At 37.7% G+C, this 17,602-nt stretch overlaps 1 protein-coding gene across 1 annotated transcript; it reads left to right on the top strand.

Moving 5' to 3' along the window:
* The first annotated feature begins 4,185 nt into the window (after positions 1-4,185).
* On the top strand, positions 4,186-13,777 carry LOC126814682 (contactin-associated protein-like 4). The gene is made up of 4 exons (XM_050540000.1): positions 4,186-4,925; positions 5,439-5,573; positions 8,717-9,100; positions 12,583-13,777. The coding sequence occupies exons 1-4, from the start codon at positions 4,334-4,336 to the stop codon at positions 12,645-12,647; spliced, it is 1,176 nt and encodes a 391-aa protein (XP_050395957.1). The 5' UTR covers positions 4,186-4,333; the 3' UTR covers positions 12,648-13,777.
* The last annotated feature ends 3,825 nt before the right edge of the window (positions 13,778-17,602 follow it).

Genomic DNA, 17,602 nt, shown 5'->3' with positions numbered 1-17,602 from the left:
TATAGACGACTACGAGCCGACATATTCGTATAAACTTGATCTAATTTACACAGTCTCATTGGAACACATTAAAGCCATCAAACAAAATTCAGACAACTGTGAGCAGTTTCTTCGATATGAATGCTTTGCTGCGTTACGCTCAGACGCAGCGTGGATAAATATGCATCATCAAAGAGCATTATATTTTGCTGGGAATGGAACTGACAATGATGCATGTGCTTGTGGTATTGAAGGCTCGTGTGATGCCCAGGGTGTGAAATGTAATTGCCAAATAAACGACGCTGTTTGGAGAGAAGATTCGGGTTTCATTACAAACATCACTGCTTTGCCAATGATTACCTTTGAAGGCGGCGATACTGGTATCCGAGGTTAGTCAAGCGTTGGTTCAATTTATCAATATATTCATTTCTCATTGTCTATATTTAAACTATTTGAGCAAGAACCCGCAGCTATTTATCTATATCTAACATAGAACATATTTAAGCAAGGTACATAAATGTTATCGGTCGACCAATAGATTTTTCCAGACCCTAACCACAGACAATTCCACAATCCGTGTCAATACTTGATTATTCCGAACATTTGCGACTGACTGTCTAATAAACGCCATGGATACCAGAACATCATAAAGTTATAATCGTTCATTCGTTCTGAAGGGTTAACGTCCGCGTCCACCTTAGGTGATATTACTGACAAGTGTTTCCTAAGAAACTTGTAAGAGGTTAGTAGTAATCACACGTGGGCTTATGTCGTAGCACCGCTGTCCGAGCAGAATCCTATTTCGTTTCGTTTTTTTATAGTTCTAAATTTCATTTCATTGTACTTGTCTTCACAACACTAGAATCTGGAAGAGTTGTTATATTAGCAGTGTTCTGGTTAAAGTGAGGAATTAGCCAATGAAATGATCTGTTACGCAACTGTGGGTAAACCACTAGAAACGTTAATTCTGATTGAATAATCAATATCTGACGTCATAGGGTCAGAAGCCGCTGGTACGACCCCTGATGCGACCTTCCGCTAGAACCGGTCAGATCTTCATGTCGTGTGCAGTGTAGTCCATTGAAAGTATAAAAAACGAAACAAAATATAGATGTGTCTTTTAATCAGAGTGTATATTACTTATCGATGTATGATCGATGTCGATAACTGTCGGAGACCGGGCTGAAGACCAAGATAATCAATATCAGACGCACTAAGCAATGTCAATCGTGTTATTGGTCGATTCCTGGGTTTTGCCGGACCCTAACCACAGACACTTCCATGTAAATAGTTCAATATTCAGACAATTGACTTGCTGTATAATAAACGCCAAGAATAACAGAACATCCAGAAGTTATAATTTTATCCTCGTATTTTGTTTTACATTGTAGATGGTATAGATGAAAGAGCTTATGTTACAATCGGACCACTTCGTTGTCAGCGATTAGACGTATGATATTATCATAGTGGTGGACAATACCCTAACACATCGGCAAGATAAGACCACGTTCTCGTGTAGTTGGAGGACTTGAATTTACGTTGTTTTTAATGGACTGGTCTCTATGATATTCTGTTTGAAGGTCGGTAGTATGTGGAGGTTTGTTAGTCAGGATTGTCTCTAGAAAATCCCATTTACATTCATTTCTCTTTTTTTTAAACTGCCTTGGATATGAATTGTCCGATATCATCAAGTCCAGCTACGGACAAACGTAACTTAATTGACCTCTATTACTTGAAGTGGTAGTATTTTGATAACATTACATTAAATTTTTTACCGTTGCCAGTGAATACATCAAATGTTTACCAGACCAGTGTAATAGCATCAAGTGTTAAACTTTTCAAAAGAGACATAATTACTTTATAGAAAACTTGGCAGTTCTAATTCGATATAAGAGTAATACCGTAGTGCCGGTGTCCGGGGGAAAGTCCCCTCATAGCACATCGGATATTACGTATGCCCGTCTTCATTTGTATATTTTAAATATTTATATGCGTTTATTTTTAATTTTAAAAAATTCGTAACTGTGATATTTGTTTTTGTTGATGTATATGAATAGTGATTCATAACTGTGATATTTGTTTTTATTAATATATATGAATAGTGATTCATAACTGTAAAATTTGTTTTTATTGATGTATATATGAATAGTAATATGGTTTAGCCTGTCTCATATTTCATCTTATGTTTGACGTAATATAATTATATCCCGGATAGAATCAACACTACGTCATATATAACTAAAGATAACCATCATAAATTAATTGTTTATTGAGTATTAAATATATATTTTATATGTTTAGTTTGAACTCTCACAAAAAGTTTCAAAAATGATAAATATCCATTTATATATTTCACACACGGACATAATAAAATTCTTCAATCCTTAAAATACAGATATATTCTAGAAATCATTTTATCATTAATATAAATTTAAAAAATAAAATGTCTTTAAAATCTAATAAAAATTACGAGATTTTTTATTTTACTTTACCGGTCCGAGGTGGCTCAGTGAGTAAGGCACTGGTTTAATAGAAAGTACCTTGAGGTGGTTTCCCCTTGTCAGTGATGTTGGACAGTCGTATATCTAGTCTTTCTGATGAAACGAAAATCCAAGGTTCCGTTTACACGTTGACGTGCACGGAAAGGGGCCTTTGCAGCCTAGCCTAGCCTAGCCTAGCCTAGCCTACTGTTTAACTTCCGCTTCCACCGATGGTCATATCGCAGACAAGTTGTCTTACTTTATTATGCTTAGCACACGATGCGCATGCGTGTGGGAGGAAACCGGAGTACTCGAAGTAAACCCACGAGGTTGGAAATCCGTCCTTATATTAACTTTGTAATTGTCAACTCTCTAATTACATCCAGACTCTGATCGATTATTGGAACTCATCCAGAACAAAGCTACCTGTATAATTGCACTAAAACCCACCGGTTAACACAGTATCCCTGTTCTCTTAAACACCTTCACTGTCTCTTAAATATATGTATCAGACTGTCCTGAAATGAAATGAAATGGGGTTTAACGTTCTATTGTTCTGTGCCAACTGGTCTAAAGAAGATGGGCGTACGCCATTCAGTGTAGCATTTAAATGGTCTGATCCCTGATAGCATTGTTTATATAAAAGAGAATATAAATAACTACCCAAGATTCTGTATTCATGAAACAAAGAACCACTCTATGGAATATTTATTACGAAAATCAATACAGAGCATGGCTTCGAGTGTTTCAACGAAAAAATTAAATGCAAATCAGCATATAGGCAGTTAAAGGTTGTGTAACTCGAGAGAGATAGAGAGAGAGGGGGGAGAGAGAGGGGGAGAGAGAGAGAGAGGGGAAGAAAACGGGGGAGTGAGAGAGAGAGAGGGGAGAGAGAGCGAAGGGAGAGAGAGGGGAGAGAGAGAGAGAAAGAGAGAGAGGGGAAGAAAACGGGGGAGAGAGGGAGAGAGAGAGAGAGAGAGAGAGAGAGAGATACGTTTTGTTTTCAATTATTCGCTTTTCGTAGGGGTCTTTAGCAGTGGGATAAAATCGGAGGACGCCGAGAAAACCTACGAGGTTGGACATCCGACCATACTTTCTTGAAACCACGCCACTTGACTCAATGACAGGTCTTCAAAATGGGTGAAAAACGCATATGAGTGTATATAAATTTACTAATCTACATTCATTTATATTTTGTTTCTGTAATTTATGTACGGTTATGTTTGTTGAAATACGTGAGTGGTCAAAATTGAATGGCAGTCGTTTCCGTCTGGTTAATCCAGTCTACAAGATTATCTCTTTACCATGTTGGCGTTTGTGGATCAGCCATTTTTTAAATTGGGATTTTTTTCTTTCTTTATTATAAATGATGATTGATACCATAGAGAACCCGACACTGGGAAAATATTTTTTTTAAAAATTGTGACTGCGTCTTAAATATTGGATATTTCACGGTAAGGCAACAACATCATTATGGATTGAATAGGTCAATATTGAATTTTAATTCGTGTTTTTAAATTTCGAATTTTTGAACTATACTCCCTTTAATACCCATAGTTTCTTTACAAATAGCTAATAAATAGTTGTCACAGACGTTGCATTCACACAGCTGTGCTAGTTGGACGTTATCATACTTAGTAAACAATAGGTAGCGAGACAAACTGTTTCACTATTAGTCCAGAATAATTGGTCACATCGATTTAAAAGAGCGATAAAACTCCGTGAAGTCAACTCCGGAGGTATAACAAAATCAATTGTCAAAGCAGCATTTAGTAACTGGATTAGACGATTATATGGAATACAGGTTACTTGAAGGATTTATTTCTGGCGACGTTTCCACGACATATAACTTAACTGCATTGTAAATTACGGCCATGGCTCATCTGGTAACGCTGGTCCTGATTATGTCTATGTCGGTTGTTTGGGCCACAAACAAAATGTGTGCAAACCTGGACACTTTTGGATATGAAGTTTCAAGAAACACTTTCCGTAATGGAGAAACTATTTTAACAGTTGAAGAAAGTGAATTGGTCACGTGTATGCGAACGTGTCTTCAATATAGCCTGTGCTCATTTATCAATTTTAATACTGAGTTGGGTGTGTGTCATTTAATGACACCAAAAGACAATTTGATGACTCAAGAAGGCACCCCGACCACAGTCCAATCTCTGGCTGTAGTGTCCAGCATGGCGAGTTCATGGACCAAGGATATATTGCGCGGTCCGTGTTTCATTCACAGTTGTCCGAATAATACCCATTGTATCGTCAACGATCAAGAATTAGGCAAATGTGAAGTTATTGGTTGTGTGGGTGCACCATCGGTATCATATATTAACCAAAGCGCCTTTCAGATCAAGACTATGTGGCATATAGACGAGGTTGTCATGTTACCGTGTTTATATGAATCTTCAGGGTCAGCGAATTGTACTTCTGGTGGATCCTGGTCTGAATTTGAATGTCAACGAGGTATGTTAAAACTGGACAGGAAAATAATACAGAAAATTACATTCGAACTCTGAAATCACTTTTATCTTAATTTGTTATTGTTTCATTTAATCTCTGGTTATTTCCGATTACCGCATAAAAACTAAAGATACACTGAAACTGTATAGGGCATTTGATGAAATAGCGTATCGTCTTTAGCCTTTGCGGCACAGGGACTCATTGAGTATGATGCTGGCTCACAAGAGTTCCTAGGTTCGATCCCGGTGTTTCCCTAGAACATTCCTGGTTCTATGTTCCCCTGGTGCAATAGAAAAGTATTGGCAAGGAATAGCGTCTAGTTCTTTGGATAAGGCGAAATACCGAAGCCCCTGCAAGTCGGAAATTGAACTTATAGTAGGCCCGATTGGCGAACAAGATTTGGAGGTAGCCCTTAGAGACCTCGATTAAAGTGTTTCAATATGAGTCATCTCTGTGATAGCTGGTAAATTATTTGGAGATATTTCCGATCAAAAGGCTGTATTTGTTTAATTTTAGTTCCACCGACTGACTGTTCCGATGCCGTTGATAAAAATTACACTGTAGGGACTACTCCGATCATTATTGACGTTGATGGCAATGGTCCATTAGAGCAAGTAGAAGTTTCTTGTGATGGCAAGTTTACAGTTATTGGTAAGTTTACAGTTATTGGTAAGTTTACAGTTATTGGTAAGTTTACAGTAAAAATATTGGTAAGTTTACAGTTATTGGTAAGTTTACAGTTATTGGTAAGTTTACAGTTATTGGTAAGTTTACAGTTATTAAGTTGACAGTTATTGGTAAGTTTACAGTTATTGTTAACTTGGTAGTTATGAGCATGTTGGGAGTTATGAGCAAGTTGGCAGTTATTATTAAGTTGGCAGTTATTAATAAGTTTACAGTTATTTGTAAGTTTACGGTGATTTATATGTTTTCTATTTTCGGAAAGTGTACAGTAATAAATAGCTTAACTGTTTTTAGTAAATTACAGTAATTATAAGTTATTAGTAAATTACAGTAATTATAAGTTATTAGTAAGTTTACAGTAATTATAAGTTATTAGTAAATTTACAGTAGTTATAAGTTATTAGTAAATTTACAGTTGTGTTTACAGATTATTGGTAAGTTTACGGTTATTAGTGCATGTAAGTATAAAGTTGTTAGAAAGTTTACGATTATTATTTATTTATTTCACATTTATTCGTACATTACAATATTTACAATGTATATATATATATTAGTCAATATATAAGTAATTATTTCATTACAATCTTTTCTATGTATGGTACTCCTTTGTGCATATACGTTTGGAGTTATTAGGTAGTGTTGAGAGTGAGAAATGGGGTTTAACGTCCACTCGACACAAACTATGTCATTTCGGTGTAATGTATGGTTCAGTTTTATTTCAATACTTCCCGTGCGCGTAGGGGTCTTTATCAGTGGGAGGAAATCTTAGGACCTGAAGAACACCCACGAGTTTGGACAGGCAACACTACTCCTTGTCAAGTACAAGCGGAGAATCGAGAAACAAGACACAGGCGCGTTAAATCATTCACTTCCATCCCAGGGTTTGTTTTGTCTTCTATAGTGTTATTTTCTCCAGCCTTCTTTCAGACTTCAGCTTTACAAGACAGCAAAGGACACTTCAATTCTATGCTTTATGGATTTTTATTCATTAGTATTTAATTAAATATATAATAGATAACTTGAAGATTACATACACAATTAAGGACAGACTAAAATCGTAAATTAATTGTTTGTTAAACATTTTTATCTGATATTTATTTTAATGTATGTCTTACCTTATTTTAATTACATTATTTTATTTGTGTATTTAATTTGTTTGCCGTACTTCGTAAAGCGCGCAGGCGGATTGGATGCCCGAATGGTTAGAAAGTGCGTGCTGTATCATAAGGCCTGTAGGGTTGACTGTCCAACCTCTCGTAAGTTTTCTCCGAGTCCTACCACTGCTAAAGACACCTACGCGCAAACGAATTTTTAAAATAAGATTAAACCATATGTTAGTCCCGAAATTACCTAGTCTGTGTCGAGTGGACGTTAAACCCATCTCTCTCTCTCTCTCTCTCTCTCTCTCTCTCTCTCTCTCACTCTCGTGTAAAGCGCGCGCTAGCACTTAGTCGTTGAATGTTTAATTTAATTTAATATCGCCATACAGTAGGAGGGGTTCATTGTCAAATTTGACACTACAAGGAAGGGTTGATGAAAACTGCCGCGTGCTGGTTTATCTATCCTTGTTTGCTTTACTATCGGTTCTTGCATAAGATTTACTGTATTGCGCATCTTTGCTTTAGTGTGTTACGTTTAATTTGATCGGGAGACGTGTTCGTCGACGTCAATGTCAAACGACCACATTGCAAGAATTGGCCGTGGCACTGCAAGAGGAGTGGGTCAGATTGCCCCAAATCGTGATTGGACGATTGATTAGGAACATGCCACGACGAATTGCTGAATGTCTGAGGATTGGTGGAGCAATTACTCATTATTAAGACAAAAATCAAAAACGTCCATTTTCACTTTGGACGGTGTATCTCTTTGCTAGTGAAATGGGGCCGTCAAATAAGCCTCCCATATGAACTGTTTATGTTCATGTGTAGGCAATTGGCCTGTTATTAACATACACTGGTTACCTCTAATAAAAACAGCATTTCCGTAGTTTTGTATTGTTTCTGAATATCCCCTACCTTTTTTGAAGAGTATATATAAATCGTATCTAGAGACACCGTAGACATAACTAATATTATTAATATTCTTGGAAGAACTTCCATGTAAGGCATGACGGGCACATATCTTATATGTACCCAATCGAAATTAGTGCAGAAATATGCAGGTATTACGTGAAGGCCTTGATAAGATGTACGTAGTTAAAGCGAGATCAAGCCTTTTATTGAAGATGATGTAAGGCATGACGTGTACACATTCATTATTATTTTGAATTGAACTAATAAACTGTTTTACAAATCGTTTATAAAGCTGAGCTTCAACAGATAAATCGTGACTAATTAAGGGAATAAGGACAGTATGTGTTCGACATGGAATATCCAACAGTCTTCAAATGCATTTACTTTAAGTACTGTAAAATTTCAATGGACCCATCGGGGAAACCTACAGTTGATAACCGTACAGTGACGTTAAACCCCATTTCTCTCTCTCTCTCTCTCTCCCTCTCTCTCCCTCTCTCTCTCTCGTAAAGCGCGCGTTAGCACTTAGTCGTGGAATGTTTAATTTAATACGAGGCTAGATTGTACATTTTCATAGGGAACTTTATTGTTCTGGACTTGCATACTGGCCCTGGGAAACAGACTAAAATCCCCGTTTGACCGATAAACGGTTCTGGTGTACATGGTCTAAATGTCTTTATGTCTGATCCAAAATTCTGTGCCTTTAAATTGACTACATCTTTCTGATTCGGGTCAAAACATAAACTGTCGATTTCAATAGATTCTACGGCTACAGATTAAAGCACGATTGGCCAATCGGAAAGTAACAGAAATAAACAAACCTAGACAAAATGCTAAAGAAATAATGCATTAGATCAATCGAACTCAATTCAATACTTTATCTGGACCTAAATCAAGGTTGTCAGTAGCTCCTCGAAAGATCAAATGTGTGGATGTCTGCCTGAATGGCACAACAGCCGCCATTTGGTTTTACGAATGCGCCGGGGTTGTTCAGATGAGTAACGGATCCAAAATGTTTTATGATTTATTGTATCATACAGTTTTAAGCTAGTAATCTAAACGTTTTTATCATTTATTTTATCATACAATTAATTTCAGGCCACAATACCACAAATAGAACATATATAAACGACTACGAGCAGAAATATTCGTATAAACTTGATTTACATTACACAGTTTCATTGCAACACATTAAAGCCATCAAACAAAATGCCGACTACTGTGAGCAGTTTCTTCGATATGAATGCTTTGCTGCGTTACGCTCAGACGCAGCGTGGATAAATATGCATCATCAAAGAGCATTTTATTTTGCTGGGAATGGAACTGACAATGATGCATGTGCTTGTGGTATTGAAGACTCGTGTGATGCACAGGGTGTGAAATGTAATTGCCAAATAAACGACAACGTTTGGAGAGAAGATTCGGGTTTCATTACAAACATCACTGCTTTGCCAATGATTACCTTTGAAGGCGGCGATACTGGTTAGTAGTACTTGCAATACTGTTATCTACTTCGAGAGCTTAGTCAGGCACTGGTTCACTCCACAATAGATCATGGATTCGGTCGCGGTGTTGTCTGAGAAAGTTCTTTGGGATTTTCTGGGTGGTTCCCCTTTGTCAATGCTGTATTTTGGAGGCCCTTGCAATGAACAACGTATAGTCGTTCGCATGGCACGAAAACCCGATGACGTTGAATTTCGAAATAAGAGTAGGCCTTAGGCCCATAGCACCGCAGTCCAGCTAAATTCCCCTCATAGCACACGTATGCCCGTTTTCATTATGCTATAACTATTATATACTATTCAAAAAAAGTAGGGGATATTTGATTTTGGGGGCATAATACTAAAATATGCAAATGACTACGAAAAAAGTCACTATAGAACCTAACGGAAGAAACAATTCCAGTTACATGTGACGCCCAAACGCACCAATAGCTACCGCATGGAATGCAGGTGATGCTTGGGATCATCATGGGGGTCCAACCCAAGATTTGCACGACTCTGACTTTGAATGTTACAGTCATTGTGGCATTGAATTCCAGGGTGGAAACATCAGTTTAATTGTTTTAGTGACCAGAAAACAAATTTTGATATGCGTCGGCTTACCCAAAATGAAAGGTTACGTGCCCTTGGCATGCTACAGATCGGCACAACACAGGCGGTTGTGGCGCGGACGATGAATGTTTCTCAGTCTGTCATAAGCAGGCTATGGTCCAGATACCGTGATACACAATCTGTACAGGACAGACCACGCTCAGGTCGACAACTCAAGCCCAGGATAGATTTATTCGTACCTTGGCCTTGAGAAATCGTGTCATCACAGCAAATCAGATCAGCGCTCGTCTTCAAACAGACACTGGTGTGAGAGTGAGTGGCCAGACGATTCGGAATCGACTGCATAGGGGTCACCTTCGCGCCCGACGTCCTCGCGTGATCCCTTGTTTGAGAGATCATCACATTCAGGCAAGACGTCGTTGGTGTAGGGATCGTCAACACTGGGATAATCGACGCTGGAGCAATGTGATGTTTTCAGATGAGTCAAGGTTCACTGTTGATTTTTTGGACAGACGTAGGAGGGTGTGGCGTCGTCGAAACGAGCGCTTCCAAGACGTTAACGTCATCAGACATGATCGATTTGGGGGTGGTTCTGTTATGGTGTGGGGAGGCATCACTGTTGCTGGAAGAACGGCTTTACATGTTGTTGCAGGGCGTGTTACAGGCCAGTACTACCGGGACAACATCTTGGCAGTCCATGTTGTGCCGTTCGCACGACGTCATGGCCGCCGTTTCATCTTCCAGGATGACAACGCAAGATGTCACAGGGCCAGGATCGTTACAGGTTACCTCCAACAACAGAACATCACCACATTACCTTGGCCAGCACTGAGTCCCGACCTCTCCCCCATCGAGCATGTCTGGGACATGCTTGGACAGAGGTTACGTCAACGTCAACAACGTCCTGCCAATGTCCAAGAACTTGCTGCTGCGTTGCAACAGGAATGGGACAATCTGGACCAAAATGACCTTAGACGTCTCATTAGGAGTATGCCACGTCGGATCAATGCTTGTTTGGCAAACAGAGGAGGATTTACCCGTTACTGACTTGGTTGTGATGCTGTGGTTACTTTGCTGTTTGACCCCGGGTATCATTTTACCCTTATAATGGTCAGTCTGTGCCTTACTTAGTCTAACGATCATTTGGAATAAATCGATGAATGTGAACTTCATTTCATTTTGTCATTTGTTTCTTCGTCAGTTTCATTAGGTGACTTTAATAACACTTAAAAATCAAATATCCCCTACTTTTTTTGAATAGTATATTAATGTTTGATCGATGTCTCTAACAAGGCTATGCCACATCTTGTCAAAACTTCAAAGGGCATAACTTCGCCAAGATTATAGTAATTTGAATAAATGTTTCAGTATTCATTTCTTAGTATCTACACTCAAAGCCATTTAAAACGCAATGCCAAATTCAAAGTTTATTTACTGCAACAACTTTTAACAAATGTACATAATAATTGACAAAATCGAGATAACAAGCATCTGTGGATAATTTCATGAAAGAATTCACTAGAAATGCACAAAACCGAAACGTCAGAGAACGATAAAACAAAGCAGGGGTCAGCTGAAGTCGATTTCGGGTATGTCCACCCGGAGTTCTTACATATGCCTGAAGTCGCGTTGGCATGGACTGGCACCACAGATGTCTCACTACACGCTGTAGGATTGTTTGCCAATGATTTTGGAGTGCCTGTGCCAACTCTGCAACAGTTCGTGGTGGCACGGCTTGAGTTCGAACCCGTCGTCCAAGTTCATCCCAAAGGTGTTCGATCGGGTAACGAGCAAAGATGTTCAAGTCGACGTCGACAGATACGGTGACGTCCATCAGGAAAACTGAGGATGAATCGGGATTCATCCGAGAAGATGACATTTCGTCATGGTGTGTTGTGCAGATATCCCCGATTTGCGGCCCATTGCTGTCTGGTAAATCGATGACGATGCAAAAGGATATGACCTTGGTAAGGTCGGCGGCAGCGTAACCCAAGAGCAGCCAGGCCCCTTCAGACTGTTTGAGGGCTGATCTGACGTTGCCGTGTTCCAACAGTTCCCCTGGCAGTAGCAGTAGCTAACTGGCACCTGTTGCGCAGATGCTGTAATCGGATGTGGCGATCTTGATCAGCGGTTATTACGGGTGGCGCTCCAGGTCGGGGTCGATCGGCAACTCTTCCAGTGGCGTTGTCTGAGGCGAGCAATTGTCGATGGGTGGACATTAAAGTGTCTGGCGACGGCTACCTGTGAAGCCCCCTGATCCAGCATGTCAATGGCTCTGTTACAAGGCGTGGTATTTTTCCGAAGTGATGAATGTTGAAATTTTTATCTGTATTGAAAGGGCCAGAGTGCAGAGAACTGATGGTGGGTTCAAACCCAGAACTCCACAAAAAGAGACCCATCACAATTTCACGAATTAGCCCTTGCGTTTTTAATGACTTTGGGTATATATATATTTAGACTATTATAGCAAGAACGGCTAGCTCTTTATCTAAATCTTACATTAAGCAATGTATATAAATGTTATTGGTCGACCCCCAGATTTTGGCGGACACTAGCCACAGACAATTCCACAATTATGTGTAAATACTTGATTATTCCAGAACATCATGAAGTTATAATCGTTCGTTCTTAAGGCTTAAGGTCTACGTCCACCTTGGCTGATATCGCGGTCTAGTGTTTCCTAGAAATGGCAAATAGTAGGCTTAGACTAGGATAGGCGGGAGATACGATCAGGAGGCCAATTCGATCTAGTTTCCTTTGGTAAAGACCGAATGCCTTTTGCAGGGGAGCGTCCAATGTAAGTTCATCCAAAGGATAGACCGAAGGAATGAGGGGAGCCTTGCCATCAACGCTGGTAGCTGGGCCAGGCGAAAAGTTATAATCTTAAGCGCATGTTTTTTTATATTGTAGGTAGTACACATGAAAGAGCGTATGTTACAATCGGACCACTTCGTTGTCAGCGACTAGATGTATGATATATGGGCGTGGCGTATCGTACCAAAACGGCTAGATCTAATTATTAAGTCCAGCTCAAGATTTCGCCAAGGTCGTCGAGATGCAAATAACGTTGCGATTGTTGGCGTGATGGTAGGTTAGGTTTGGAATAAATCTTAGGGCTAGGATTAGCGCTAGCCCTGTTTACATCTCGTGACCTTTAAGCAAACTTAACGTTGGTCTTATGAAATGGGTCTAACCTACCAAAACAACCGGCAAGATATTTACACCAGGGACGGACCATAGAGTTATATACAGAAACTAGAGTTCGGACTAATCATGTGACTCGCATGACAGGTTTTTATTATAAATTTTAATTGTATACAATTCAATATTTTAAATATTTATATGCTTTGTGATATTTATTTTTAATTTTAGAAAATTCGTAACTGTAATATTTGTTTTTGTTGATGTATAGGAATAGTGATTCATAACTGTGAAATTTGTTTTTATTGATGTATACATGAATAGTGGAATAATTTAGCCTGTCTCATATTTCATCCAATGTTTGACGTAATATAATTATATGCCCGGATAGAATCCACACTACGTCGGGGGGTTGGATGGCTGAATGGTTAGCGTGCGCGCGCTGTATCATAAAGTCTGTCATTGAGTCGACTGGCGTGGTTTCGAATCCCCGGTTGTACGTGGCAAGGAGTAGGTCGCCTGTCCAACCTCGTGGGTTTTCTCCGGGGCCTCCGGTTTCCTCCCACTGCTAAAGACCCCTACGTGCAAGCGAATTATGTAAATAAAATTAAACCATATGTTAGTCCCGAAATGACCTAGTTTGTGTCGAGTGGACGTTAAACCCCATTTCTCTCTCTCTCTCCCCCACACTACGTCATATATAACCATCAGCATATGTTTGATGTAATATATAGCCCGGTTGGAGCTGACGTGCCAAAAAACTCCGTTTCATGTATTCATTCATGTATTCATTCATGTGAATACATGACGTGTTTGAGAAGTTAATAATTATGGAACATTTTGCCGAAGATGTGATTTCTACTCACCAAAACAACTATTTGCAGGTTGAACAGATTCCATGCATACTACGTTGATTTTAACCAAAGAAAAAACTTTCATAAATTTTTGTATTATATTATGAAATATAATATATTTTTATATGTTTGGTTTGAAATCTCACAAAAAGCTTCACAAATGATAAATATCTATTTATATATTTCACACACGGACATAATAAAATTCTTCAATCCTTAAAATACATATACATTCTATAAATCATTTTATCATTGATATAAATTTAAAAAATAAAATGTCTTTAAAATCTAATAAAAATTACGAGATTTTCTATTTGACTTTACGGGGCTGAGGTGGCTCCGTGAGTAAGGCGCAGGTTTGATAACCATGGGGTAAGAGGTTCGATCCCGAGACTGTACCCTAAGGTTTCCCCAGTAAGGGATGCAGGACGGAGTGCCCGTCAAGGAACAGTCAGCGTTTAGTCTGTCTGACGAAACGAAAAACCAGGGTTCGGTTTAAACGTCGACGTACACAACAAAACGTCCCTCTTAATACCCTGCATGGCGGGTGGTCGCCTTTATTAGCCCGGTTAAAATGAAATGAAATGGGGTTTAACGACCTACTCCTACCCTGGGCTAATGAAGACGGGCATACGCCATACAGTGTGCTATGAGGAAAATATTGCCCGGGCAGCGTCGCTACGGCCTACTCTTATATCGAATTCCAACTGCCAAAGGACCTTTTCATGCACGCCTATTTGTACACGGTATTAGCCCGGTTGAACAAGAACAGCAGAACCTTATTATAAATATACTACCAAGCCAAGTCAATATATGATATTATCATATCCTTAAAAACATCCAAGTAACATAACAACTACTTACAAAATGACTACTGTCTGACTATTTTAATTGACTATTTAACATTATACAAAACAAAAGACGACCTAGAGTTCTTCGTGGCGGATATTCCCAGTAACAAAAATCATTTGTTCACAAGTGAAACATATCAATTTTACAGTGGTTCAGACAAGCTGTGGGAGAAAGAAAAACTTGCTACTTTTATTAGAATATTGGAAGCCATTTTACAATCCAACAATTTATTAGATTTTAAAGGTGATTTCCCACGAAAGTATTTATAGGGCATTTATTTCCAATAAAGGTATGGTATTTTTGGAATGGTACATGTAAGAGATGACACCCAATCTTACTAGAAAAATAATGGATTCCCTAAAAAAAACATTCATGAGATCCACACAGGACAAAAAAGTAAGGGGATCGCTGCTTGGGGTAGTTTTCTTCCGATTGAAATGTTTTGATAAGGGTTTGAACAAATTTTGATATATAATTTAGTATGAATATGTTTATAGCTCAAATAAAATAATCAAATCACACAGTTTGTATGTGGGAAGGCCTCTTTAATGCTAAATGAAATTATCCTGGCATATACATAAACACAGCAAAAAATAATATTCATAAATAGGTAAAATAAATTAATCAATGCTGAATTTAATGTAATAGGGCCTAATTGACACAAATTTAAACTAAAATATTTTAAGAAATGAAATGAAATGGAGTTTAACATCCTACTGTTCTGCTCCTATGCTTAGGCTAATGAAGACGGGCATACGCTATACAGTGAGCTGTGGGGGAAATTTTGCCCGGACAGCGGCACTACAGCCTACTCTTATATCGAATTCCAACTGCCAAGGGATCTTTTACGTGCACGCCAATATGTTCACAGGACCTTGGTTTTCGTCCCATCCGAACGACTAGACAGCTGTCCTTGTCAGGTCCTCTGTCCTGCATCACTGACAAGGGGAAACCACGCCGGAAAATAAATATTTTAAGAGAATGCAAGCATTTCATTGGTATATCAATAAAATCTTGGTAGGAATTTGATCTCTTCGTCAGTGAAAGAACTGAATTTTAACATATTTTAGTTTATTTGCAAACATATTTTAGGATACTATTTTGTGAATAAGGTCCCCGGTTTGAAAATTTAATGCAATAGGACCAGCCTTTTCATTGGCTGATGATTGACATCTTGGTGTAAATTTTAACTCTTAGCTAATGAAAAGGCTGCATTCTTAAAGTATTTTAGGTTAAGATTTCGTGAATAAGGCTCCAGGATTGTAAATATATAATCAGTGCTGAAATTCATCACAACACACAGGGGCCTGTTTCACGAAATTTTAACTAAGATAAAATCCAAATTTTAGTAATTTGATTGTAGTGCTTAGCCAATCAAAATTGAAGTATCTACTTAAATTGGATTTTATCTTTAGTTAAAATTTCGAGAAACAGGGCCCAGATAAACAATTTTATTTCTGTTTAAAATGGGGAAAAAAACATAATATTTATAAATATGTCGAATGTGTGAAATAAATTAATGCTGAATCTAATATAATACAATCAAATATATAAATTCTCTCCATCCCTACTGTAATCAAAATATAAGTTTAATTATTTAAAATATAATAATGCTTAATTTAAAGATGAATTATGTAAGATTTAGCTAAAGAGCTGTAATAGTTTTAAAAAAACATTAAAAAATTGAATATATTGCCAATTTCAGTCAAACTACTTTATTCCAGAGCAAATTTATGAATGAGGTTCGAAAAAGAAATATCATAAATAGTCCTAATTGTCAAGTACCAATGCTAGGCTACAATAATAAACAAAGTCTTGACTTCCCATGTTAAAGTTTAACGAAGATATAGCAGACATTGTCTAATCTACTCATCTATCCGATGGTCTGGAGGGTTGATATGGGCCTGTTATGTGAATAAATGTCTAATTAATAATTTATATAGCATTTGATTGAAGTCAGAAAATAGATCTGCAATCGACAGATGTAGCTCTTAAATAATTCATCTCTAATACAATAGAATCAGACTTGTAAAATATATTAATTCTCCCCACCCCTACTGTAATAAAAATATATCTTAAATTATTTAAAATAAATTAATGCTGATTTCTGTAATATATACAATAATATAACTGGGGATATACAACACATTAATATAAGTAAAATAAACTAAAAAATTGTATAATTAGACGGGACGGATTTCAGTATGTACCTGAATATACAATACATAATTTGGAATTCAATACGGAGAGACAAGTGCTATTTAATAAAAGGTATTTTTTATAACTGTGAAATGAAATGAAATGGAGTTTAACGTCCAACTGTTCTGCTCCAAATGGGCTACTGAAGACAGGCATACGCCATACGGTGTGCTACTATTTTATCAAATTATGTTATGGATTTTTTTACATGCACATCAATGTGTACACAGGCCCAGTAGAAGCAGAACAGTAGGACCTTAAACCATATTTCATTTCTCATCTTATTTCATGCGTACACGGAACCTTGATTTTTTTTTGTCTTATGCATCAATGACAAGGGGGAAACCACACCATAAAAATATTAATGAACTTATGTACACTAATGACAGCTTGTTCAAGATCAAAGACTATCTGATAGTTGGAACTTGAAATAAGAGCAGACTACAGCACCCCTGTCCGGACAAACTTTTCTTCATAGCGCACTGCATGGCTAATGCTCCCCCTAGTTGGAAAAGAACAATGGTACGCTAAACCCCCTTTCATTTCAATTCTTTAACTTACATCCAAACTTATTCACACACAGCTAAAACAATATATTTTTTTTTTTTTTGGGGAGATAAAAACAAAGTTTAAAAATAATTTTTCTGAAAAGCCATCAATTTTAACTTATCATTCAAGACCTAAAATCTGTTTAAAAAATGACAAAATAGGTTAATATTCCACATTTTATCCATTTTAAAAGATAAATCTGAATTAAATAAATTCATCACTTTGACATGCAGTTATAAAAAACATCATGTCCAATATCTCTAGAATTTTTAAATCTTGAAAATGTTAAAAAAACATTTAAAAAATCAGACATTTATTTTTGATAATAGCTGATT

Source organism: Patella vulgata, chromosome 3, assembly GCF_932274485.2.
Source record: "Patella vulgata chromosome 3, xgPatVulg1.2, whole genome shotgun sequence".
NCBI classification, from domain to species: Eukaryota; Metazoa; Mollusca; class Gastropoda; family Patellidae; genus Patella; species Patella vulgata.
Note: the sequence above shows the minus strand (reverse complement) of the source record. Positions and strands in the feature narration are given on the sequence as shown.